At 41.4% G+C, this 25,726-nt stretch overlaps 1 protein-coding gene across 1 annotated transcript in view; it reads left to right on the top strand.

The window, feature by feature from the left end:
• STAB2 (stabilin 2) overlaps nucleotides 1-25,726 on the top strand; it is a 79,936-nt gene that overhangs the window by 7,861 nt on the left and 46,349 nt on the right. The window contains exons 5-21 of the mRNA XM_058022797.1: nucleotides 479-548; nucleotides 2,320-2,415; nucleotides 3,375-3,500; nucleotides 4,952-5,148; nucleotides 5,891-6,024; nucleotides 10,621-10,754; nucleotides 12,286-12,368; nucleotides 13,023-13,172; nucleotides 14,078-14,221; nucleotides 15,021-15,083; nucleotides 15,169-15,288; nucleotides 15,899-15,952; nucleotides 17,099-17,179; nucleotides 18,093-18,242; nucleotides 22,877-22,963; nucleotides 23,457-23,568; nucleotides 24,797-24,977. Coding sequence (XP_057878780.1) covers nucleotides 479-548; nucleotides 2,320-2,415; nucleotides 3,375-3,500; nucleotides 4,952-5,148; nucleotides 5,891-6,024; nucleotides 10,621-10,754; nucleotides 12,286-12,368; nucleotides 13,023-13,172; nucleotides 14,078-14,221; nucleotides 15,021-15,083; nucleotides 15,169-15,288; nucleotides 15,899-15,952; nucleotides 17,099-17,179; nucleotides 18,093-18,242; nucleotides 22,877-22,963; nucleotides 23,457-23,568; nucleotides 24,797-24,977 — 1,982 coding nt within the window. The remainder of the gene's footprint in view (nucleotides 1-478; nucleotides 549-2,319; nucleotides 2,416-3,374; nucleotides 3,501-4,951; nucleotides 5,149-5,890; nucleotides 6,025-10,620; nucleotides 10,755-12,285; nucleotides 12,369-13,022; nucleotides 13,173-14,077; nucleotides 14,222-15,020; nucleotides 15,084-15,168; nucleotides 15,289-15,898; nucleotides 15,953-17,098; nucleotides 17,180-18,092; nucleotides 18,243-22,876; nucleotides 22,964-23,456; nucleotides 23,569-24,796; nucleotides 24,978-25,726) is intronic.

The following is a 25,726-nucleotide window of genomic DNA, read 5'->3' as shown; positions in this document are numbered from 1 at the left end:
CCATACACTGTTCCTTTGCTGAGAGTGCAAGGTGTAGTGCTTAACCTCAGGCAAACAGATTTTTAGTTTAAAAAAATTAATCTTTTTTACTTCCCCCTCTACTGGTTCATCCTTACTTTACATCAAAAATACTCTTCTGGGTACATACGAAAAAGAGACAGAGATAGAAGCAGCCAGAAATTACAACCCAACAATTGTAAGCCTGATTTGTACGCTAGGCTTGATTATTGTATTTTATTGCTACCTTGATATTTAGAACACCTGATTTGAAGATCTACAAAGTATTTTTTTAAAAGATGTGGGGGAAAGATTGTTCAAAAGACAATGTTTTCTAGATTGTGGTAGCTATTGATTGAAACTGTCGTGGAGGTTTTTTTTTGGCAGCAAAAGATGCTGTTTTCAACCTGCTAAGCATATATGAGTCTGTATAGAGATAGATGAGAAACTTAAGTTTTGATTTCCATTGTGTGATTCACAGAAAGGATTTGGTGGGACAGCCTGTGAAAAATGTGCTGAAGACAATTTATTTGGTCCTGACTGCACATCAGGTAAATTTGAACTCGCTTTATTTGATTAGGGAAAAGAAGGGAGTGAAAGCTGTATTCAGACTATAAGAAATCACAGTGAAATGGGTGGAGGGCCCAAAGAGTTCCCAGTAAGAGCTGCTGTCTGCCTCAGAGAACAAAATGGGGAAAGGAAAGAGATCTCTTTGCTCTATTTTGTGCCAGGGAGATCCACAGTTCTGTCAAAAGTGTGATAAAGGATGTGTTTATTTTAGTTTTGGGGTTTGGGTGGTTGATGAATTCGCTGATTAGCCACACATCTATCAGAAGTAGAAGTCTGAAGGAGCAATTGAAGCCAGGTACACTTTCTAAAACGTTTATGTATCACAAGTGTATATATGCACATAACATTTTCCACTTTTGCTTGCTTCTTAATGGTCTCTGCTACTTTACCTTCCTGACCCTTGCTGAAAATCATGCTGAAAAACCAGAAAACTGCCTGAAAAAAAAATTAAATAGTCTTATTCTTAAGTTGTAGTAGTTGCTTATCTCAAAGTAAAAACTCCTTTTCTTCCCTCAAGATCTACATAATGTTATTTTTGAGGAGTCTCAAAGGGTCTCAATTTAAATAATCTGTGTCAGCCTTTCTCCACTAATCCTACACCACTGCTGGCTCAAAGACCCTTTTTCTATCAGATGTCCACTGGATGCCAGTGTTGATACACAGAAATGTAACTGAGCCAGCATTTTCATGAAAATAAGGTACTTGAATGCATTTAATATCATAAATGTAATTATTTTTCAAGTTGTTACTGGAGGATTCAATTACATATTAATTTAAGCAATATATTATACTTCAGCTGTCAGATATTTGAGCTCCTCCAAGTGTTCTAAAATTAATAAAATATAAACAGTGCTCATTTGTGGCTGCTTTTCAGTAATACCTTAGACATTCCTGGTTTTCATGTCTATTTTATTTTATTATGTCTATTAAGATAGGTAGGAGGTTGTTAATTAGTGCAGGTAATTTGCATGAACACAAGCTATGTTTTTAAGGGGAAGAGGATATGCTACATCACTGCAGCTTAAACATGAAGTTGGCAATACAATTCTGCACCTCTTTTGGACTTTACCAAGTGTAACTCTGAATGTCCTTTTTAAAAAGCATCATTACCATAATTCAAGCAGTTATAAAGCTTTTTCAGAATACTTAAGGCTTCAAAAATTATTTTTCAAGGGTCTCGTAGTTGCCTGGACTGTGAATGCACCACCTTGTGCGCATACTGTCACTGGGTTTATAACCAGAATATAACCAGAAATGAGATACTACAGGAAGAGAGAAGTCTGAGACTTCTACAGTGATAAATTATGCTTTTAACTAAATAAATTCTGTTTAGGGAGGAGAAAACAAAGGTCTTAAATCTCATCTCTTCTTAGGGTTCATGAGAGATACAGAGTTGAAGCAAATCAAACAATAGGTTAACTGATAATAAAGAGGTCTATGTTACACATTATATCCCATTTTGGATTCAGATTGTTTCTCAAACTTCGCAAGTTTTATGACATTAGCAACAAGTGTTGTTTACAGTGTGTGTTCTGCAGATTTTCAGACTTGGGGCTGTTAACAGCCTTCAAAAATTCATGTTTTTTATTGATGTATGCAACTGCGAGTACTGATCACCTCACCCTAAATTCAGGCCTCAGGTCATAGCTTGGTTTGGCCAAAGCTGCTAGCCAGGACACACCTTGCTATGAGCAATGGTGGCTTTCCAAGCACCATCCTTGCTCAGCAAAGCAATTCCATTTCTCCCTGCAGTTTGTGGCTGCATTCACGGAGTGTGCAACAGTGGGATTGCAGGGGATGGGAGCTGCACTTGCTTGTCTGGATACAAAGGGCTCCTCTGTGACCAGCGTAAGTAACGTTTTCTACAGGAGATGTCTTCAACAGCTGGGATACAGGTGGGACTGGTGAGGATGAATTGGTCTCAGGTTAGTCATGCAAGAGCAACCAAACACAGGCTGAACCTTATTGGTTTCTGTGGGTCTGGATTGAAGGCACTTGACACAGTAGTTCATGCTTGGACTCAGGTGTTGATTATTTCTTATCTGTAAAAAAGTCTCACAACCATGAGTTCGGCAGCAAGGCACAAAATGGCCAACAATCTCTTGTTACAAGGTCTTTTAAGAATAACTATCCAACTAAGAATTGGCACTTAGATTATTTTCCCTTCTAACCTAATAACTGATCCCAAAGAGCCCCAATGCAGACTTTGCTGCAATGCAGACTTTTCCGCCCAATTACAAAATGCCACCCAAACCCAGGAAGAAGAAAGAAGAAGCATGAAAAAGAAACCCAGGTTCTTGTTCTAGGTGGTTTTGGCTTGCCATGATCATGCGGGGCAGGAGTCAGCATGAGAGCACTGGCAGAGGAGAGGAGATTGGTCAGTGGATGCTCAAGGGGTTAGGCCTTTGTTTGGGTAGTATGTCGGCCTAAGTCATTGGAGGCTGATGGTGGTGATTAACAGGCTGTATAATGTAATGTTAGTTCATAGGTGCTTGTGTGAGGAGAGGAGCCCTGTGCCCTCCATCTTGCTTCCATCCACAACATACTAAAAATCCCAAAACCTAAATTTCTCACCAGTTGATACAGCTACACTACTCTCTCTATAATCTATTACACACTTTTGTGGATTCTGGTCTATCTTGAAGTCTAGGGAACTTTCTCCATGAATGAGGGTCAAAGTCAGTGCTCCCCTGGGGGTCAGGGCACCCCAGAGCAGAGAAATATTCCCAGTGCCCTGGGTTTGCACACACAGAGCTCAAAGACTGAGAGCATGCAGGCACAGCTTAACCTGTCCCCCTGTCCTTCAGCCATAGCAGAGTGCGAGGCACTGAGGTGCCCTGCCCACGCCAGGTGTGCTGCCTCAGGGGAGGATGGAAAACAGCTGGAATGCACCTGCCTGCCCGGCTTCCACGGGGACGGTACCCGATGTGAACGTGAGTAATTCCCATGTCTGTCCCAGTTCTTTAAATACGCCACCATTAGTGTTATAGCTCAGATATGGAATGTGGTTTTTGAGCCACATCTCGCCATCTAATTTTTGTTTTGGGTTGGTATTGCAAAGGACAACCTACATTCCTTCAGGAAGAAACAAAATCCTAAAATGTACTTCAGAAGCCCATCCATCCAATTGCCAACTAGTTACAGTCCATGCAGACTAAATGCAATCAGACTAAAGCTAGTCAACTCCCTTGAAACACATTAGGTGGGTACTGGGTCATCAGTGCTTACAAATCCACTGCTCTCACATCCCTCTGCTTGGTACAGCTCAGCCTCAGAGCTTGCTTCCCTAACAACAGCAACCAAGGGCTTGTATTTATTCAGCATCCATTCTGTGACAGCTTAGCTCCATCAGCAAGCACAAGCTCTACAGACACGTAAAGTTCATTTTGGCCCTCCTGTTTTTCATGAAACAAAGCTGATAGCATCCCAGCTACAGGTAAAATCTACCTTAGAGGTGTCTTTATAGACTCAACTTGTCATTCAATGCCCAAATTAACTGTTTAAGAGTCAGATTTTTTTTTCCCTACTCACTTTATGTCTTATGGTACCAGTCCTTCTTTCTAGACTAATTGCAACAAAGAATATTGTTTAAACTAATGCTGGAAGCACAATTTAGAAGAGGTTGGCTCAGATCAGTCTCAGCTGAGGGGAAATCAAGGGAGAAAAGAGGGGAAAACAGTGAGAAGCATCACTTTTTAGGTGTCTCCAAGGCATGCCACCTTCTAGATACAATATTTGCTTAACTGTAACCTAACATGGACACAGAGGTGTGAGAAGATGCTCTCCAAGCACTGCTCGATCTTAAAAAGAACAAGCAATGCTATTGCCTCAAAAAAAAATGGTTCATGAAAATAACTAGTGAGCTTCTAGTGCCATCCTGAAAGCAGAAGAGTGTGGAGGACCAAAGTACCTGCTGGACAGCTTTCCACAGAGCTGAAATGATGCCATTATGTTGTTAAACTACCGGAAAGAAAACAGTGAAGGCCTATTGTATTGAGAAATATTTTCCAACTGATCTAACATGTGCTTGAAGCTTGCACAGACCTCGTACCTCCCACCTGACCTTCTCTAGTTAAAACCCAGCAGAGAACAAGGAAATAGTTGTGATATTTTAATGAGCACGTTACATGCTTTAATCTGTTTATAGCTCGATCTGCCAGGTTAAGAGATCATTTCTGCTCAAAAGCAAACAGTTGGTTGCTATGTTAGCATAAACACATTCCTCCCTCCCATCTCCACGCGGCCATAACACTTCAGACTTGGCTGTTGTGAAAAGTTTAGTCTGTCCAGGCTTTGTTTGGCATGGAGGTGCTCTGGTAAACCCTTGTCTTCACTTTTAGAACAGTGGGCAATGATTCATTTACTTTTCTCCTTTCTTCACAAGCTATCAACCCGTGCTCCAGCAAGGTCTGTGATCCTAACGCCGACTGCGTTTACCTGGGGCCAAACCAGCACAAGTGCACCTGTGGAGAAGGTTACACAGGGGATGGTGAAATCTGCCTGCCCATAGACCCCTGCCAGGCAGCACACGGGGGCTGCCCTGCACAGTCCAGCACCTGCATCTACGATGGGCCAGGAAAGGTCAGTGTGACTGCCCAAAAAGAAATAATGCTTCCTCTCCAAAAAGAAGCCATGGGGGTATGGAAACAGCTCCCAAGGAATTCAAATGCTGCTCTTAACTTTACCCTAAACCCTGCTGTTGACCAGGAGGGAGTCCTTTTAGCTCCTCTCTGAAAATAGAGAAGGCAATAGTGTTGTTTTTTCTGTGACTATTTTGACTCTGATTTGCCCTCCCAAAATGGAGGCAACAGAAATAAATCTTCTCCCTGTTAAATTCTGTCTCTCTGACACAGGGGACTTGTAGAATCAGCAGGGTCCTTATACTGGTAATACATAAACATGTCTAAATTTGAGTTGTTTAGGAAAGAAGCAATCTGAGTCTTTGAAAACAATCAATGAACTGCACTTTACAAAGACTACTTATTATTCATGGTGTTGGGAACTGGCTCCAATTTTTGTGTGTAAAACTCACACCATCAAAATAGCAAGGCTTCAAAAGGCCTGGTTTTCTTGGGTACCCTGAAGAGCCAAAAAGAGACTTGATCATTCAGGGCTCTTTTGCAGTTCATGGTCATGTCTCAGTGAAGTGCACATGGCTGAAACAGAGGCTGGTGTGTACCAATACAAGCTTTACATTTGTGTCTGAACTCACCAGGTGATTAACTAAGACACTGTGTGCAAGCCCTCATTTCAGAAATTATGCTGAAATCCACAATTTGTGCACTGCTAATTTTCTCTCCCCTCTCTCATCCTTCTGATTTAGTCCCACTGTGAATGCAAGGAGCATTATACCAACTTTGTACCTGGGAAAGGCTGCAGCATGATGGACAGCTGTGAAACAAACAACACTTGCCACAAAAAAGCCAAATGCTCAACAGTTGCACCCGGGCAGATTACGTGAGTCTTTTTGCTTTTGAAATTTTTCCACAGTTTCACCCTCCTTCCCTAGTAAATAGGCTGCTAAAACAAGTCCTGTAGCTGGACACCTCCTGAAGTTATCTTTAATGGCTTCTTTATCAAGGACAAATTACAAGATTTAATGGGGTTAGGGCCATTAACACAGTGATAGATTTCAGCAGGCCATTTGCTAATACCTATTAAGTTTTATTTTTAAAGCACTCAGAGGTCATTTCTACACTAATAAATAAAAGGGGCCAAAACCTCTTTTCCCCTCCTCAGGGCAAGCAGCATTGTCTGTCTCACAGCTAAAGTCTCTTCCAAAACAGAGTAACTTTCTCTTGGCAGCAGTCCCTGGCACATGCTTTCCCTGGGCACTGCCAGGGAAAATGCTCCTTGGTGTGGGCCAGAAACACACCAGGCAGCATGCTGAAAATTAATCAGCATTAATTATGGGCTAGCACTGGAGCCCTGCCCCTTCTGAGTGCACTAATTCAGATACAGCCAGGGAATCTGCCCCCCAGGCTGTGAAAGCAACACCAACCCCAGCAGATTGCTAAAAACCTCGAGTCAGGCAAAGGGGAAACTGCAAAACCTCTGGCAGACTTGCATTTTGCTGTGCATGGATGTTAGGAAAAAGGCACAGGTGGCACTAAACTCTACAAAGCTCTCTTAAAACACAGAATTTGGTTTATATGTTTCTGTAGCCCAGTGATGACAGGCACTGGGTGAAAGTGCCTGAAACAACAGTTTTTGGGAGCTGAGAGCTTGAACATGAAGGACAATACAGGCCATTTATTGTAAGTTAGGAACAAATTATCACCTAGATCCATGGACAGAAAGCATTCTCTCAGGAGAATATTCTCATTGCCAGCCCTTGTGTCAACATGCAGCTTTCCTGGCTGGGTAATACCATCATCACTTCTGCATCAGATATTGTGCATTTCAAAGAAATTTATCTAGAATGTCCCCTCTCTCTCTTCTACAGCAAAACATGCTATGCAAACTGCTCACTACAGACTCACACAACACTTAGTATAGAGTACTGCCATACTGCACAACAGCAGCTGAAATTTTGAAATAAAATTCCAAATCAGGAGGTTTTTTTTCCCCTAATTAGTCACTGTTTCACCATTGTAAAACAATTTTTGAAAGCTGAGAAAGTTTTGAGAATCTTAGAATGAGAAAATTAAAAATTTATTACTGGGGATGGAATAGAACAATAAAAATTCTCTGCACATCATCTATTTAAAGATATTTAATGGCAAAAAAAGTACAGAAGAATAGAGTGGGATTGAAATAAAACTTGAGCTAAGGAAAATGCTTTTATGAAAGAGGAACTTTAAAAAGAAAAACATTAATTTGTAACTGTGGGCACAAAAAATATGATCTGATAAGTGACAGACTGCATTTTGGCTGCATCTCAGATTTTAAGTGTATTTTGGGAGGGCTTTTTTGGTTGTTTTTGTTTGTTTGTTTTCTAAAACACAGAGATATAACAGAGGCCACAAAACTGCATTGTTTCCTTTCTATTTCTGTTTTGCTTTGCTCTTTTGAAGGATACAGTTGTGCTATTATTATTCCTCACACAGACAGTTCTACTTTCTCCAGAACTGAATTATTTGTACAGGAATAAATCTCTCATACAGGCAAAGATTTAAAAACCCCAAACCTTTGATTTGTGACTATAACACAGCAAACTCCTCAAAAATCACAATTGCCTTTGTCTTATGTTCCCATGCAGATTTTTCCTGAATGAGTGCTGACCCTTTCTCTGTTGTAGCTTCAGCACAGTGATCACATTCAGCCTTGCCCAGGAGCTATGAAGCTCCAACCAGTGCAGAATTACACTGCATATTAGATCATAACCTCTCTGGTTTCCAAGGAGAGCTGCCCTACTGCCAGTTAAACTCTATTATTTTCTCTTAATGCCACTCTTATTTTTCCTCTAGGTCTTCAATGTGGAAATTAGTAGCTTCATAAACCAAAACTCTATCATATTATAGAGGGTTTTGGTAAAATGGAGACAAAAAGCTGAGCTTTCCTCTTCCAGAGAAATAGAGTTTTTTCTTCCCTGAATAAGCTGAAGTGGTGAGAGTTCCCTTCTTTTCCAGTCCTGCTGGTTTTCCCCATGCCCAGCCACAGAAAATCAATTTCTCCATCAGAAGGAGTGAGGAAGCACACAGGTGGAAGAGCTCAATCCCATGCAATAGGTGCTAATCTGTAACTGCTCAATGCTTTCCTTTGGCACACAAATCCAAGCTATGTCACTTGCATGCCCACTCAGTTATGAGCAATATTTGCCTTTAGGAGAGAAGTTTCAAACCATGCAGGCATTTCTGCAGTTCACTGTGCCCCCAGAAATGATAGCCAAAAAGTCATTATGTTTAAACACCTGCTTCTTTATGAACATTGGATGAAAAAGAGAAGAGAGCTTTATTTTGAAACCTGGATCTGATTTGTGCCATATTTAAGGGTAGTTCCTTTTTTCTACTTTGCTATTTCTCAGCTCCTTTGAAGCCTCAGTTGTTTTCCTCTCTGTTCAGAAGGGGAAGGGAGCTACCTACAGCAATTCAGCAATATTTGCCCCACCAGAAAAAATGGATCAGCTCCCAAGGAGCAGCTGCCCCTCTCTCCCAGCTGTAAACCCTTCATCCAGGCTCCACAGTCATGCTCTCTCTGCTCAAGAGATCCCCTTACAAAGAAGTGGATTCACCCTCAGAATAGCATCCTGAGAATTTAGGTTGCTTTCAGATTGCCATTTTTACCCAGGAACAAAGTCAAAGCTTGACACTCTTGGCCAAAATCTCAATGCTCCTCTGAGCCTGTATGCAGCTCCCCAGATTGCAGGGACTTGGGACTTTCCAATAACATTGCTCTCACTGGAGAAACAGCTGCAGCAGAGACCAGAGATGGGAAGAAGGAGAGGGTCTGGCATCTGGCTGGTGCTGCTGTGGGGCGTGAGGGGCAGAGGTGGGGTTTTAACAACCAGCACATACAAATGAGCAATTATAGAAAGGGCATCTCAGTAATGTTCCTTCTCCAGTGATGCCATTAGGAAACAAATATCCAGAGAGATGAACCATTGTGGTTAGAGCTTATATAAATATTGAACATGCTGCAGACTTAATTGGGAAGGGCACGGTTAATCCAGTGTCTGTCTGTCCATTTCATGGGCACTGTGACCTGGGTCTGCTTTAGGCACCCAGAGTACTGGGCCAGGCACAGCCCACTGGTACCCCCACAGGCTGGAGTCCCCAGGAAACAGACAGGGTGTTACATATCAGATGCTGTTTACAGAATAATTCCATTTTCAGAAGAGACACAGCAGCAGCAACACCTACATCTAAAAAAATCACAAGATTTTGTGCTACAGCAGAAAAAAAATATAATGTTAAAAATAAAAGTATTAATGCCCAAAATGGTGGCATTACTTAAAGGGCAGGGTAACAAACCACCACTTTGTTGTGTTGAAAGGAAAAAAAACTTTTTCTACAAAACCAATGCAGCTATTGCACGGATTGATGAGCTGCTATCTTACAGAAGATATTTTTGCCCCCAACGAGGAGGAGAGAATGATGCATCTGACTCCATCTCATCAGAAGGCTAATTAATTAATTTATTATACTATATTATTGTATACTATATTACATTACATCTAAACAGAATCTGCCAGGCACTCAACACTGCACACAACTGCACAAAATCTTGTGACTGTCAGCCCACAGTCTCTACACATACACACATTTGGCCCTAATAGGCCAAGGAAACAAACACCATCACTTTGGGTAAACAATGTCCATATTGCATTCTACTTTTGCACAAACACGGGCACAGCAAATGAGATAAGAATTGTTTTTCCCTTCTCTGAGGCTCAGAGAATGTGAATCTCAGAAATATTCTAGGGAAGAATTGCGCCTTGCTTTTCTCTGTGAAGAGAAATGTGGCTACACTATCACCTCCCTTAACTACCATTAATCTTGCCAAATCCCATGAGTGAGCTCTTCACAAAACAGACTCCCTGCTGCAAGAGCCACACTTGACACATTTATTCTCTGCTCTCTCATCCACAAACAGAATAGGTGTTCTTATCTTATTTGCAAAAGTTCCATGCCTTCTTGGTGATTTCTCATGGGCAGTTCCTCACAACACAGCCAACAAACTCCACCTCTCCTCACCCAGCTAATCCACTCTTTTATAGCACTCATCCTCATTGGACCCAGCTGTGGCCTGTTAAGGGCAGGGCTGTTCCTAATCTTTGGTGATTAGTACAGCTGCAACTCCTCAGGGGTGAGATTGCCTTCTGCACTATCTCTATTCTCTTACATTCTATCCCCCCACAGGTAAATTCAGTAGATTTCTGGGCTCCAGCAGCCACAACACTTTTGGAAACAGAGGCTGCATATTGCCTCTATCCAAAGGTCCTGCAAGCCAAACACTGCTGTCTCCTGCCCACTAACACACTTCACAGCTTGCAAAAGCAGAGAATTAACCCCAGTGCACCAGTGTTTCCTGGAAATGCCTTCAGAGGAGGAGCAGGTGACACCTGGTGCCAGTTTATTGAGAGGCACAGCTGAAATGCCAATCCCTCCCCAGGTGCACGTGCCAGGAGGGCTCTGTGGGGAATGGATTTGTGTGCCATGGGAACATCGTGGAGCGCCTCCAGGAGCTGAATGCACAAGTGGGAGGACAGTGGCAGGGCAAGCTGACATCCAGCCTCCTGCTCATGGGTGAGTGCCCTGGTTTGGTAAAGAAGTGAGTTTTTTGGGAGGCTGTGGAGGTTCAGTGAGTAAATGAACAAAAGCAGAGCCCAGGGAGCTGATCCTCCTGTCTGCCCTCCAGCATGACAGCACACATGCTGCCCACTGCAAAGCCCCTCAGACCACCTGAAGCTGCTCTGCTCCTCACACTATGAATGCAGAGTGCAAGAATATTGTAGAAGTGCTAAACATGTTCCACAACCACTCACACATCATTTAACATCACCAGTGGATTTCGCCCCACAGTGTGACAAGTGGGGTTACCCCACTTCTCCCTGCCGCCAGTGTTTTGGAGAAAGATTTTGCCTAGAATGGCACACATAAGTCCACCAAAACCACTGGCATTCCCAGTTACCTGGTGGACTGAACAACCTAACAGCCTTCATCATCTTCTCTATGGCCAAAAATTTGAGGTATGAACAAACACTGCTAGAATTGAGCTGGATCTTGGACTTTAACTTGTAAATGTAAGGGGGGGGGGGGGGGGGAATCCTTCTCTTTAATATAATTTCCTCATTCCCACAGAGCCCAGTAATTAAAATAAAGACCATGAACTCCTGAACAGAAGGAATAAGAATCCCCCATAGCTGGCCAAGGTCAAAACCTGGTAGAGCTTTTCATGCTCAGTGCTGAGGATCAATATGCATTGGCTCAGCACTGAGAGTTCAGGTGCAGTTTCTCTGTGCATTTCTCCTCACATGTCTGAAAAGTGCCCAGCCTGCTGAGCTAACAACAACCCAGATTTCATGTGCTTTGGTTAAGTTTTGGACATAAATGTGCCATATGATCAACTTGCCAGAAGCTACAAAGACACATTAACCACTAACCAGCTTAACTTAAAACATGTTCACTCCACACTGATGTATTCCAAAAGCTAAGAATTTACAGATGTTTTGTAGGACAGCATATTAATTTTGAGATACATTCGCTGTACAATATACCTGTAACAACTGTAAAGATTTTTTCAGTTCTGATTTTATGCCTCTAGAAAAAGAGCTGAATATCAGAAATATTCAATGCCCTCAGCTGAAGAACCAGTGGTCTCTCTTGCTGCTGCCCTAGATACAGAAATAGCCTCTGAGTAGTACATGAATCCTAATTAACTTTCAGTGCATCTAGTTTTGATTACCTGATATTTGCAGTACCAGCAGGTTATCAGCTGCATATTTCTTACCCCATAGAGACTGAATTGATTTAAATGTTCCCCTAAGAAGCTGCTGGTTCTGTGTCCTTGCTCTGGCCTGCATGCCACAGAATCCAGGCTGCCAGAAGCATCCTGAATGTTTTGCCTCATTTTGTGTCAAATGTGCAGCAGCGCCTGTATTTCACATCCCCATCTGTTTTCTCATCTTTTAATGGCTTGCACCTTAGAACCTTAAATTAATATTTAATAATCAGATACTATTATTGCTTATTCTCCCTTCACAGCTTTGCACAGTCCCTTTGGCAAATGAGGTTTTCAATAGGCATTTAAACTTTTTTTATTCCCTCTTCTCATAAGAAAATACCTATGAATGGCAGCTGAGCACTCTGGGACCATTTACTGTGCTTGTACCAACAAACAAGGGACTCAAAGGCACAAATGTAAGTAAACAAGAGGAAAGGTTTCACATTTGGGGGATTTGGTTTCTGCAGAAATCTCGTCTGTGTTGTGTTTTGATTCAGCAGATATAAACAATTTGCTCTAGTACACTTCCAGTCACATTTAAATCTGGGGCCACAGGCCACCTTTTTCCCACTTTAAAGAAAAACAAAATAATTTGGTGAGTTAGGGTGGAACACTATGATACCCCAAGCTAAGTTTTGGATTGTTTAACATGACCATGCTCAAAGTCTTCTCACTCAGCTGAACCAGGGGTTGGACTAAGATCTGAATTGTCAGCAGCAAGGCCTGCAGGCCACCTTTGTCATAAGGGGAATAAAAAAATAATGGCTTTAGTGAAAAATCAAAAAAAGAGACTGACATTTAAGTAGCTCTTTCCACTGTCATCAGGACAGTTCTGGAGGCACCTGCTGCTCATGAAGGGACATAAGGATAAAATGTGAGCTGAACCAAAACCAAGAGAGTCTCCACTTTTTTCAGACCTCATCACCTCACTTTATGATAAAATATGTCATTTCAGAATGTAACAACTGAAGAGAGCAAAAAAGCATTCACTGTGGGTTTTTTTTTTTTTGTTTTGTTTTTTTTAGATAAAACCTGCATTGAAATAAATTTCTATTCCTCTGCTTTTCTAGGTAAAGGATCTTCTGAAAAATAAACAGAAAGCCCAGTACTTCCTTAAACTCCATATTATTGCAGGTCAACTGAACACCACTAGCTTGACTAATGGTAATATAATATATACTTTGACTGGCAAGTCAGGAGAGATATCAAAGGGAGAAAAGGTAAGTGGCTTTTTAGCCTCCCACAGCAGGTATAGTGCTCTCTGTTCCCTTCACAAGGAGCAGGAAAGATCTTTCTGCAGGGAGACATCAGGGTGAAGATAAATGGAATTATGAAAAACCACAGCCATGGCCACAAGGAACTCAAATCAAACTTGAAACCTCCCTGGCATCAAAGCTCCCACTAAAACCAGCAAAAAAAAAAGTTACCTTTAGTCATGCATCAGTGCTGAGTGACTTGGCACTACTTCTTATCAATCTTATCAATTCTTATCAATAAATTCTCATATTAATAAATAAGTACTTAATTAATTAATTACTTAATAAATAGGTAATTCTTATCAATCAAGTACTTCTCATGCTTTGCAGTAGATCAGTGGCATCTGAGTGGAAATATCTATTTTGTATGTTCAATGAGTACACTCTATTTATAACAGGAAAATATCCTTGCTGTCTGAGCCCTGTTTGTTTCCTGAAGGCTTCAGTACACTGCAGAATCAGCAACATTTTGTTGTTTTAAACATACGTTGAACATAAGGAAATGGGTTAGAGCCCCACAAGATAATAGGAGCAGACCTTTCCAGTGCAACAATATTTTAAATCATTTCCTGACAGATTTTTATTACAAGCAGTCACCACAACACTTTCAGGTACACTGAATTCCCCTCAGGGCCCGCCTCTGTTTCCGTTCTGAATTTTGCTGTCCTGAAGCAAAAGAATGTGATCCTTATCCAAAGGATTTTTTCCCATTTCCTTGATAAGCATTGGAAGAAATCTCAACCTCCCCAGATTTAAATTTTTTAGGTGTTGACAACAAGAAGGGGTCTTAGAGTAAATTCAACATGTGTACACACTCTGCTGTCATTTCCTAATAAAGAATTCATTATCCATTGCCTGGTTTCTTTCAGGATAAACAATTAAGGATTAGAATCCAAGGAGGAAGGGGGAAAGGAAAAATTTTGCAGGGAGATATTATTGCTTCCAATGGAATTTTGCACATTATTGACAAAGCCATGGACAACGTGGAGCCAACATTTGAGAGCAGCAAAGAGGTGAGCAATAAGTTACAGACATGCAATGTCAAAATTTCTCTTAAAATAGTTTCACGTGGTGTGGAGATGAAGGAGGGTGACTGACAAATATTAAACAAACTCTACTGAGCCATTGCACATCAGCCACAGAAGCAATATTCAAAGTGAAAGGTAAGGACACCATTTCCACAGAAAGCAGACCAAATTCACCCTTCTGCCAAGCTGGACCATGGAGGGTTTGGATGTTCTCACTGCATCTGGTTGGTTCCCTGGAAAACTGGCAGTCATGATCAGTGAATTTCACTGAATGCCAGAATCATACACACTAAAAGGAGGAACATCTGTACAGATAACAGATTTCTCCCCCCAACGGCTAATATTAAAAAAAAAAAGGTGATTTTAAATGCTTTGGGGTTTTGGTGCCCAGCTTATCATGCTTCCTTAAAAGTTCCCTTCCTAATGTTGTATTTTTCAAATATTTTACTCCTCTACCTTTTTTGTGCTGAGGATGAAGAGATAAAAACTCTTTCCCCATACACATAGAGCTGTGTTTCCTGTGACCACCCAATATTTCAGGAAAATGACAAAATCTAACTATAAAATGACAAAAAATGACAAAATCTAACTATATGCTACAGCATAGAACCAGGAAAAAAGTGCTTCCATCTCAATCATTTCCAAGCACTACCAGGCCCCCAAATGAGATGTATTCGACCTGTAACAAGTGAGATTCACACAGTAATTCAAGAAATGTCTCATAAGAGCTGGCACTTATTTCATATTCCCAACTAAAACAAATCTTACTTTTATCCTACTTCAGAAAACTATTATGTCATTACTTCAGGCTAATGGAAGATGCAGCCAATTTACATCTTTGATAGAGGTAAGAATCCATTAAAGCAATTACATAAGGCTACTTTCAGATGTTCTTGATATGTAATTTCCCTTTTATTTTTAAACCAAAACAGAAAACTGGCCTAGGAATGGATTTACAGCAGGACAACCAGGCTTACACAGTCTTTGTTCCAAGCAACAAGGCTCTGAGTAACATGAAAGCTGAGGTTCTGGATTACCTGCTTTCTGCAGAGGTACAGTCTTTCCATAAGGCAAATCTTTCTCAGACAGGAAATTCATACATGCATTGTCCAGCATTCATCTAAATTAGCTCTTATGATCAAGGCTGAAAGCCATCTTTATCAATTAAAGATCAAAACACCTAGAGAGGAAGAGGATCTGGAGTCTCCCATCCCATACAGGGATGATGTTCCTCTACACCAGGCTCCTGCTTTTGCCCAGACATCACAGCCTGGACAGACCCTTGGCACAGCCCCAAAGCCTCCCCTAAAATGCATCACCCTTGGTGGGAACAGACAATGGAATCAGCTGCCTCAAGGGTCCCACAGGATGGGAGTCACTGCTGGTGGGGTCCCAGGAGGTGGATATTTGTATCCCATCCCATGGACATCTCCTGCCTGTGCCAAAACAGATCCATGCCATGGAATGCCCATGGCAAAATAAAATGTGGTGTAGGGATGAGGGTGTGAAAGGCCAGGGTGCCTGCCACAAGCTGAACACTGACCCAGAGGTTTCTGGTGCACCAGCCAGTGATGCTGTTCTGACCCCCATGTCCACTCCACAAGACAGACTGGGTTTCTGAGGCTCATTTTGGGTTAAACAGTCTCTTTTGTGCCCTGGCAGGGTTCCTGGAAGCTGCTGGAGCTGGTCAGATATCACATTGTCTCCAACACTGAGGTGAGCACAGCTGCTCTGCCAGCCCAGGGTGCAGGGACAGGAGCCACTGGCAGGGGCATTGTCAGGGCTGCAGGCATGGGGAGCAGGGAAAAGACTTTCTGCCATTAAAATCGAGCTACCTCTGAGCCTATTCTGCTAAAATCAGTCTTCTGTTTTTCACAAAGAGCTGGTTTTTGCATCCTCTAAGCAAGCCCCCTGTTTTTCCTGGGGGGGGGGAAGTTCATTCCCACCCCAATCTCTGTTGGGAGGAAAAAAGGGAAGGAAAGGGGAAGGAAAGGGGAAGGAAAAGGGGAAGGAAAAGGGGAAGGAAAAGGGGAAGGAAAAGGGGAAGGAAAAGGGGAAGGAAAGGGGAAGGAAAGGGGAAGGAAAGGGGAAGGAAAGGGGAAGGAAAGGGGAAGGAAAGGGGAAGGAAAGGGGAAGGAAAGGGGAAGGAAAGGGGAAGGAAAGGGGAAGGAAAGGGGAAGGAAAGGGGAAGGAAAGGGGAAGGAAAGGGGAAGGAAAGGGGAAGGAGCTGGGTCCTTAATGGAAGGCTCAGTTTGTATAATCTGATGTCACTCCCAGCACAGAGAGTGGGAACATAAGAACCACGTGTACCTCCATGGTACCAGCACCACCACAATGGTCTGTGGATGCAAACAGCCCTCTATACAAAAATAGCCCTCTATTTTTAGAGAAAAGTATAAAATTTTATTAGACTGATTGTTATAATTGGAAGGAAAATAAATATTCTTTTAAGCAATAAAATTAATATTCTTTTGAGCAATAAAATTAATATTCTTTTGAGCAATAAAATTAATATTCTTTTGAGCAATAAAATTAATATTCTTTTGTGGTGGTACCAGCATGGTCTATGCAAACAGGGCCGTTTTTAGAGAAAAATATTAACTTTAATTAGACTGGTTGTTATAATTGGAAGGAAAATTAATATTCTTTTGAGCAATAAGGTCCTCACCTGCAGGAACCAGCAAGCTCAGCTATGATTTAATGGCACTTACTTTGTTACACAAGCTGGTTAGTCAATTGAAAAAAATTGTCACATTGATAATAATTTCCTCTTCCCAAAGAAAGTCTTTCTTGTGAAATCTGTCTGGATTTAAAAAGAGTAATGATATTACACTTGTCTCAACCAATTTATATTTATTTCAGCTAGAGGTTGCCAGCCTTGTCTCCATAGAGCACATCAGGACCACAGCAGAGCAGCTCATCCACTTTAACAGAACCAGCACTGTAAGTCACAGCCCTGCCCTGGGAGCAGCTCACTCTGATTGAGGCAACTTTGCATGCAGGGACAATAAAAAGGGATAGAGGAGGCATTAGCAGAGGAATTTTCAACTTCTCACCCCCACCTACTGTTAACATTAATTTTATAAAGGATCAGAGCAAATAATTTGTATACAAGAACAGCCTACAGGGTTTTCCACAGTCCAGGAATGATTCATGATTCTCATTCATGCTCTGCCTTATTAAAAAAAAAAAATCTAGTTAAAATCATTCTGTTACATATTTTAGTAATTTTAAACACTTATCAGTGTGCACAAAAATATTCTTTTTCTGTCTGTAATATTATAGTCTCTGATCCTGATGTACCTAGTGAACACATTTTTAATGGTGTTAATTCATCAGTACTTGTGCAAAACCAAGCTGATCTGTTAGGTTAGCTCCCTCCTCTTCTGGAGTAGAGATGCACCTATAAAAATTCTTGTAAGGGCAGAGCAGCTGCAGGAGTAAATGCAGAAAAAAATATTTTTTATACTTCTCTCCTGTGAATTTGGATAGACCCCAGACTGTCTCTCACTTTCCCCCTCCTCTGTCAGAGAGAACACCAAGGCATGCTTAAACCCACTGAAATCAGTGCCTGAAGTCATCAGCAGTTTTCCCATTTTGGCAGTCTCTTATTGCCCAGTTACACAGGCTGACAGGGCAGATTCATAGAAAAACTTTAGATACCTCTGTTGAAAACCAGTATTCAAGAAAACACACAATATATGTGAACTTCTTGCATAAACAAGCATAATAAAAATTAGATCGCTAATTCAAAAGAAGCATGACTAGAAAGTAATTTCAAACATTTAAAATTAAATCATCAGAAACTGAGGAGCTAAAAACACTTCATCATTAATAATAATTTATTGTTTCATAGGGACAAATCTTGGTGAGTGGAGAAAAAGTGGAAGAAACAGATATTGTTGCAAAAAATGGTCGCATTTATATCCTTGAGGGCGTTCTCATCCCACCCACAATTGTTCCAATCCTACCACACTGGTGTGAGGAGACAAGTCAGCTCACAAAGGTAAGAGAATCACAATAAACTTGTGTCTCCAAATCTTCCAAAGAAGGAATTCCAGCTTCCTCTTCACTTTACTAACTTTCTCTGATATCATCCATTTGAAAGAGATATTTTTGGAAATAAATAAATCAGTGGCCACCAGCCTAGCAGTACTGAAAACAGGGAGCTCATATGAACACATCCTATACCAGATTTAAAAAATCTAGTTGTTCCATTAACCCTTTGAAATACCCTTTGTCTCTTTCCTCCAGTTCCTGAATCCAATCTACGCATACAAGAACATGGGAATTTAGAAAAGTCATGTTCTCAGGGAAAACTACTCCCTGTTTCTCAGGGAAACTACTCCAGACCAATATTTTAATTTATAATAAATATGCAAGGAAAGGAAACAGCAAGTTAAAATATTAACATAATAATTTTATATTTATATATTAGAAACATGTCATTTTCAGCAGCCACAATTTCCCCTAGCCCTGCTTTGCTCCAGAAACAAAACTTCTCCCATTTAAAAGGGTGGATTCTGACAAACCTTGCTCACTTGGGTAATACAGTGCAGGCCTTTACTTGGTAACACTGAGATGCTATTTCTGGTAAGAGGGGTGAATGTCAGACCAAACTTTGCCATGGAGTAAGCACAGCCCCTGGAGCTGCCCCTGGACCATGTTCAAGCCCACATCTGGGCCAGTGACAAAAGGAAAACATTTAATGTCCTAAGCTTGCAACAGTCCAGAACCACAGCCTGCAAAGAGGTTCCCAGCAGAGCTGGACAGCATCAAAATGTAATGGAGAAAACACTGGCAGTAAAATCTGTTACCTCTGGCAGTAACTACAAAGTGCTGTATGTGCAATATAATCATAAGCCAGGCAGGGCTCCAAGCAGCAATCTCTGATGCAAAAAGCAATCCACACCCAGAACACTCCAGTAATCTGAATTCCTTACCAAAAACCTACCTAAAATTTATGTCCAACCTCAATCTATCCTAAAGTAATCAACAAAAATTTATTTAAAGACAAAACGAATGCTGTCGGTCACAAAAATTATTTCCCAAACATTATATATTATATATTCCCAAAAATTATATATTAAATGTATAATTATTTAATAATTATATATTATTATATTTAGGTTAGGAACTTTTGTCAGCCTTGAAAGCTTCCTGCATAGTTTAAAATATAGGTATAAATTCCAAGATTTAAGCAGAGCAATGCTAGCCAGGAAAACACAAAGGAGCAATGGCTTTTGCAATTTTCACTCTGACCAAGCATTCCCATCACTCTCAAAACAGGAGTAACAGCACCTAATAAACACTGATTGTCTTTAAAGAGTTAAAAGACACAAACCCTGTAGGAACTGGTAGATCTACACACTTACAAGAACTTTGCATCCCTAAAAATGAAACCTTTGGGCTAATGCATACTTATCCATGTAACCATTCCAGGGGGAGGAAGGGACTGAGTAGGTGACACCAAGTGGCACTGAGCATCAAAGAGAGCAACATCAACAGAGGGAAACATTGCCCACAACAATCAGCCTGATTTTTAGGTTCTAGAGGGGTAAAGGCTCATTTACAGGAATTTTCAGAAGCACAAAGGCCAGACACTATGCCAGCTTCAGACATGACCATGCAGCTCTTATAAAAGAGCTTTTATAATACCTTGAAAGCATAGTAGTGGTATTGGTACCTCAGCTAATTCCTGCACAAATGCTTTTGTAATTCTGATCCTTTATTCCTTTAAGTCCTGTACAACATAAGGGACTACTAAATCCAAACCTGATTCTTTCCCCACAGCCCCAGTGATAAATCTGTGGGAAAAGTGCCATAGTTCAGGTTTATGGTCTCCTGTTCAATGGCTACAAAACAGTCATGTGACACAATGGATGCTGCTCTAGGATTTATGCTAACTTGATTGAAAATCAAGACATTGACAGTCACAAGGACAACAGCTTTGATGAAGTCCATATCCACAATCTGAAAAATTCAGCCTCTCTGAGGTTATTGCATGTAGAGAATTCACATTTAAAGCGGCCAATGGAGTTTATATCTCCTCAGTAATGCAATTGCCAGACTCTGTCACCACCACATGGTGATAAATTAGTTAGTCAGAAAAAGCAACCAAAGGGTGAAGACAAAAAATATCTATGTACCACTGGATCTACCAAGTGGAACCAAAGAATATTTTTCTCTTTGCCACCTATACACAAGACAAATTTCTGTTCACAGTGCCTGCATTCTAGACTCAATAATCTGTGTTTTTCCAGGAAAAATAATATATTTTCATAGAAGTTTAATGTGTAGACTTCACTAGACTCTCACATTATATTAGTTAACTGATTATACTGAGTCTAGGACACCAGTGCATTCATGTCCTTGTTTTCTTCTGTTGAGGAAGCTTCATGTTCATTAAAAGAAAGGAGTGTGAGAAGGAAAAGTGGGGAAAGGAAGGAGAAGGTGGAAATGAACAACAATTCTTCAAAAATCAGAGCCAGCAGATACAGCCAGGCTGCTCTGCCTTGGTTCCAGATTCATGCTGGAACACCTAGAAACATAAAACCTCATAAAACAGAGGTACTTAAAGTTTACAGGGCATGCCATCCATAAGGATGCATCTCAGCAATTGGTATAGCACCTTTTCATCCCAAGAGCATCCTGAGACATTTCCCCAGCAGACTCACCAGCTGTACAAAAGGCACAGGGGGAAGGCATGCCCATATTTTGGTTATTGCTCTGCCAATATAGAGAGCAAAAAAAAAACCACATATGAAAACAGGAGACTGCATAAAAAATACAAATATAGATGGTACTTTCATCTCTTTTTGGTAATGACTGAATCATCTGACAATTCCAGCATTATTTTGTTTGCTGTTGTAAAATTCCCTGTATCCTTCATAGAAGCTCTTGTTTCTCAGATGAAGCAAGTCCCATTTCAGCAGAGGGGGATGTGAGGAATGAGAATCACTATGAAAATGCTTTGGGAGTTAATAAACTGGATATGTTTAAAATAGACCTCACATCTGTTAAAAGTTTCCTTTTGATTAAGCATCCTCCCTGAAGTAACAGTCTGCAGACACAGGTTCAGGAAGGAGTGAAGATCTCCCATCTGCTTTCTATTTAAGAGATGCAAATTTAGCTGCATATTTCTCCACAAAAAATATTTCGCTACAAAATTCAAGTGTGTCTTCCACAGGAATCTTATTCCCCATTTCATAAAAATCCATTGATAGTAGTCCTATAAATCAGTAGTCAGAAACAATGAAAAGAAAGTTCATACAGTGAAAAATACATAACTTAAGAAAGTTTTTAAATGCAATACCAGCAAGGTGCTTGGGTTCTCCAGGTACATTATGCTGTGATATTAAAACTGTTTCACAGAACTCTACATAGCTGAGAATTACTAATGTTTCCCTTTTGCACATCTTTCTCAAAACAGAGGTACATTATTGAATGCCCAACCTTTCAAAGAATGGGCTGTGCTAGAGCCTGCAATATTACAGCAAAGAATTATAGAATTACAGTTCCTTAAGGTGAAATGCATGTAAAAGTTTTCCAAAGTATTCTCTTATACATGGAGAACTTTCCTTTTGGAGTTGAGAGGTGTTTGGACATGTCCATGTAGTTTCCATGCACTTCAACACCAGGCTGAGAGGAGCTGATGTATATCTCAGAGGTAAACAGCAGGGAAAATCCAGAATAGCTGTCAGATGTTATTGACAACAGCTCACTCATACTTTGCCATGCAGGAGTTTTCAAATAAAGCTCCAAGCCCAGGTGTATTAATTTTCCCATACAGCTTTACCCGTGAAGAACAGGACAACTCATCCCCTCCTGCTCCCAGGATTTCCCATGATATTGGATAACAATGAGTGGGGAGCAGAAAGGAGAATCACACCCCAACTACTGCTTGGGAAGCCCAGTTCTGGAGAAGTCATCAGTCCTAAGAGATCCTCACACCATTCTGGGGCTCCTTAATAGGCTTCTGCACTTCATGAGCACCACTTAGTGACAGGCAGAGGGGTCCAAAAATCTGTAAGCTTTGTAAGCCTTTTGCTGATTCCTAGTTCTCTTGAATCACACAGGCAAATCAGTCGTTTAAAATACACTTTATAAATAAACAGATAAAGAAGACACTGCACAAATAAAAAACAACATACAACTGAAAAGGCCATTCAGAGCTGCATGGTGGCTAAATCCCACCCTGGTACAGAGGGGAGGGAGGAAGATCAAGGCAGCATTTCTGGCTGTCACAGCACCTCCCTGGGGTGAAACATCCTGAGGTTCCTGATCTCAGATTCCAAGGAAACTGCCTGCATCCTAATTCCACTGCACTCCCACTGGCAAATATGAGACTGCACACAATATGGGCAGATACCCACTGGCATGTTCATAAGTGGGGACAGGATGGGGATTGCTAACACTGAGTCTGAGAAGAACAAGAGCATCCCCTTAGAGAACTGTCAACACTCCTTCTCATTTTAAATAAGCCATTGCAGAGGTGGTTCTGGTTCAACACAAGGCTTTTCAGAGACTGTTATCCATGCAGGCATTTCTCAGAGGGCTGAAACACAGCAAAGATTTGGTCTTTGTGCACTGCCTCTGCCCTAAAGCACTGAAAACAAGAATATTTTCTTTGTTTTGCAGGAACCAAAGTGTTGCAAAGGCTTCTTTGGCCCTAGCTGCAGACCATGCCCAGGAGGTTTCTCCAAGCCCTGCTCAGGGAACGGGCAGGTAAGCAGAGCATCCAGCAGCCCCCTGCACTCCAGGGTGGGGGAAGGATGAGCTGTGTCCCAAAAGCCCCTGGAGCATTTCTGCCCAACAGGAATGTTGGGCTCCACAAGGGCTGCCCCCTTCCTCTGTGTCCAGTGATGGAAAGGGGATCTGTCACTTCTCAGACGCCCAAATTGCAGATTTCTGGGGTTCCAACACACAGCACACAGGCAAGGCTGAGTGGCTCATTCTCATAATTTTAATTTGCACAGAACAGTGTAATGACCCCTCCCCCAGCTCACTATTCTCACATAAAAACTGCAAAGAAAGGTAGAATATATAGCAACAAAGAAAAAGCACATAAAGTTTTTCTTTGAAACACCTGTCTCAGCAAAGCTGGAGTTTTTCCTGAGAGTCTATCAGTCACAAAATATGGACAGGCATGTAGTCTCCTTTCTAGGGTAAAGACTTGTTTGAATTCATACATAACCACCACCTCCCTTCCACGTCACAGTGCATGGATGGACTGGATGGAAATGGCACTTGTGTTTGCTCTGAGGGATTTCAAGGCTTGAGCTGCCAGTTCTGCTCACACCCTGGCAAATTTGGACCTCAGTGTGACAAAGGTAAGTGCAGCTCCACAGCCTCAGCACAGGAGTGTGAGCAAGAGCCCCAATAGGGACTTTTAGACCCTCCTGGTGTTCAGACAGGAGTTACCTGGCTGCTAAACAGTCCCTGTGGAAAACAAGCAAGATGTTCCTGGGGTATTTTCATTTCTATTTCAAAGGGATGCATTGTAAGGCCAGGGTCTGTGTAGATACTCTAAATTTTTTAGATACTCTTATTTTTAATACTCTAAATTTTTTTTTGCAGGGGGTATAGCTTATTTTATACTAATTCATTGTTTTTTTTTTTTTTAATTCTGTCTCCCTCATGCAAGTAATTAAAAAGAAAATTTTTGCTATTTGTTCCCATCTGCTATTGCCCACAACAGAACAGAGTCTGCCTGCAATGCCAAACATATGTAATCTAAGAACAACTAGTTCTATAAACAGGTTGTGTTCAGGCCACTTAACTACCCTTACTGAATATTTTCTGCTCTATTTTATAGCTCACAGTTCTGCACTGACAGAGTTAATCCTACTGAGCTAAACCATAATACATTTGAGAGTCTATAGTATATACAACATCAAAAATACATACATTCCTCATCTACAAAACTATTTTTAGTATTTTTTATGTAACAGCCTGCCATTCATGAAACAAAGCTCCCTTGAAGGTTCAAAGGTATATGGGCAAAAGAGACACAAATTCCATAAGGAATTGTGGTAGTACCTCAACTCCAGTCCCACCAAAGTAACAAGTGCTTGCTTGACTAGTGACTGACATTCTTTGGAATGCACAAAGCTTTCCTGCTGTGTCCCTTGGGCACATTGCTGTGCCTCCAGCACTAATCCACTCAGTCCTAGCAATATGCTGGGGAGGGTCCTGGAGGATCTGTGGGCTCAATGTTTAAAGGCTTAACCTGTCACTGAAAGCACAGCAAAAGTCATGCAATGAGTAACTTTAATAGTCTAGGACACGGCATTTTGCTCCTACTTCTCTGAAGCACTCTGAAGTTCATTGATAAGAGCAGTGTAAAGATACAACAGGTTTCAAAACATAAAACACACCTGAAAAGATGTGGCTATGATTAACAAAAGTCCCCCATCAGAGTGAGATAAAAAAATGCAAAAGTTGAGAGTCTTGAAAAAAAAATAGAAAGAGCTGACTCATAATAAATGGGAGTACAAATGGGAGTACAAAATGCTTTTTTCCACTGTGGAATTGCACACTGTTGTTTATCTCTGGCAGAGTGCCCCTGCATCAATGGGAAGTGTGATAACCGAGCAGACAGCGACGGGAGCTGCCTGCCTGGATCCTGCAGAGCTGGATACACAGGGAAACTCTGTGAGCAGCAGATTGCTCCCTGTGAGCCCTCCCTGCAGCTCTGCCATGCACATGCAGAGTGCCAGCTCAGTGATGGCACAGTGAGGTAAGTCAGCAGCCTGCATCCATTAATATTCACTGTGCTGCAGCTCTTTCCTGTTTGCCTGAGCAAAACAGTCCCTGGCAGCAGTGCACACACAGCAGCCACTGCAACAGCAAACAAGCAAAACCATGCACTACATCAGCCTTGAATTGCAGGATAATAATTACAAGTTCTCAATACCCTGTACCTTGTATATTTAACACTAAGAGTTGCATACAGATCTGATCCTTGATTAAAAGCCTCCCTTCCTACTAACATCTACAGAGGTTTTAGGAAGCTGTTACTTCTAACCATCCCTTAGTGATTTAGGAGTTTAAGCCTTGAAATTCCCAACAGTTTGAGGATGGATATCTCACTCTGGTCAGGCCAGGTAAGTTTTGCACACCACAGCACCATAGACTTCAGCACAGGTTCCCCAGTCCTGCCCATAAAACTGATACTGCTTCAGCTGCCCTGCACTTCCTCAAGCTCACCCTCACATGCAGCAGGTTTGCCTCTTGCTGCAGTGTATCCATAATGAGTACAGCAAGCATAATGGGGGATGCTGCAGAGCCTTAGTGCTTAAACAATCCCCTCCAATTTAGGTTAATCCTGGGGAGGGACCCAGGGAAACAGGAGGGCTCATTGTCTCACACACAGCCATCTTCTTTGTAACTGAGAGAGTAAAAGCAAAGCCAGCCCTTAATATTTCAGAGCTGTTAGCCCAACTTTGCTAACATCATCAATGATAACATCAGCTCAGAATTAATCCC

The sequence above is a fragment of the Melospiza georgiana genome, chromosome 4 (assembly GCF_028018845.1).
Source record: "Melospiza georgiana isolate bMelGeo1 chromosome 4, bMelGeo1.pri, whole genome shotgun sequence".
Lineage (NCBI taxonomy): Eukaryota > Metazoa > Chordata > Aves > Passeriformes > Passerellidae > Melospiza > Melospiza georgiana.
Note: the sequence above shows the minus strand (reverse complement) of the source record. Positions and strands in the feature narration are given on the sequence as shown.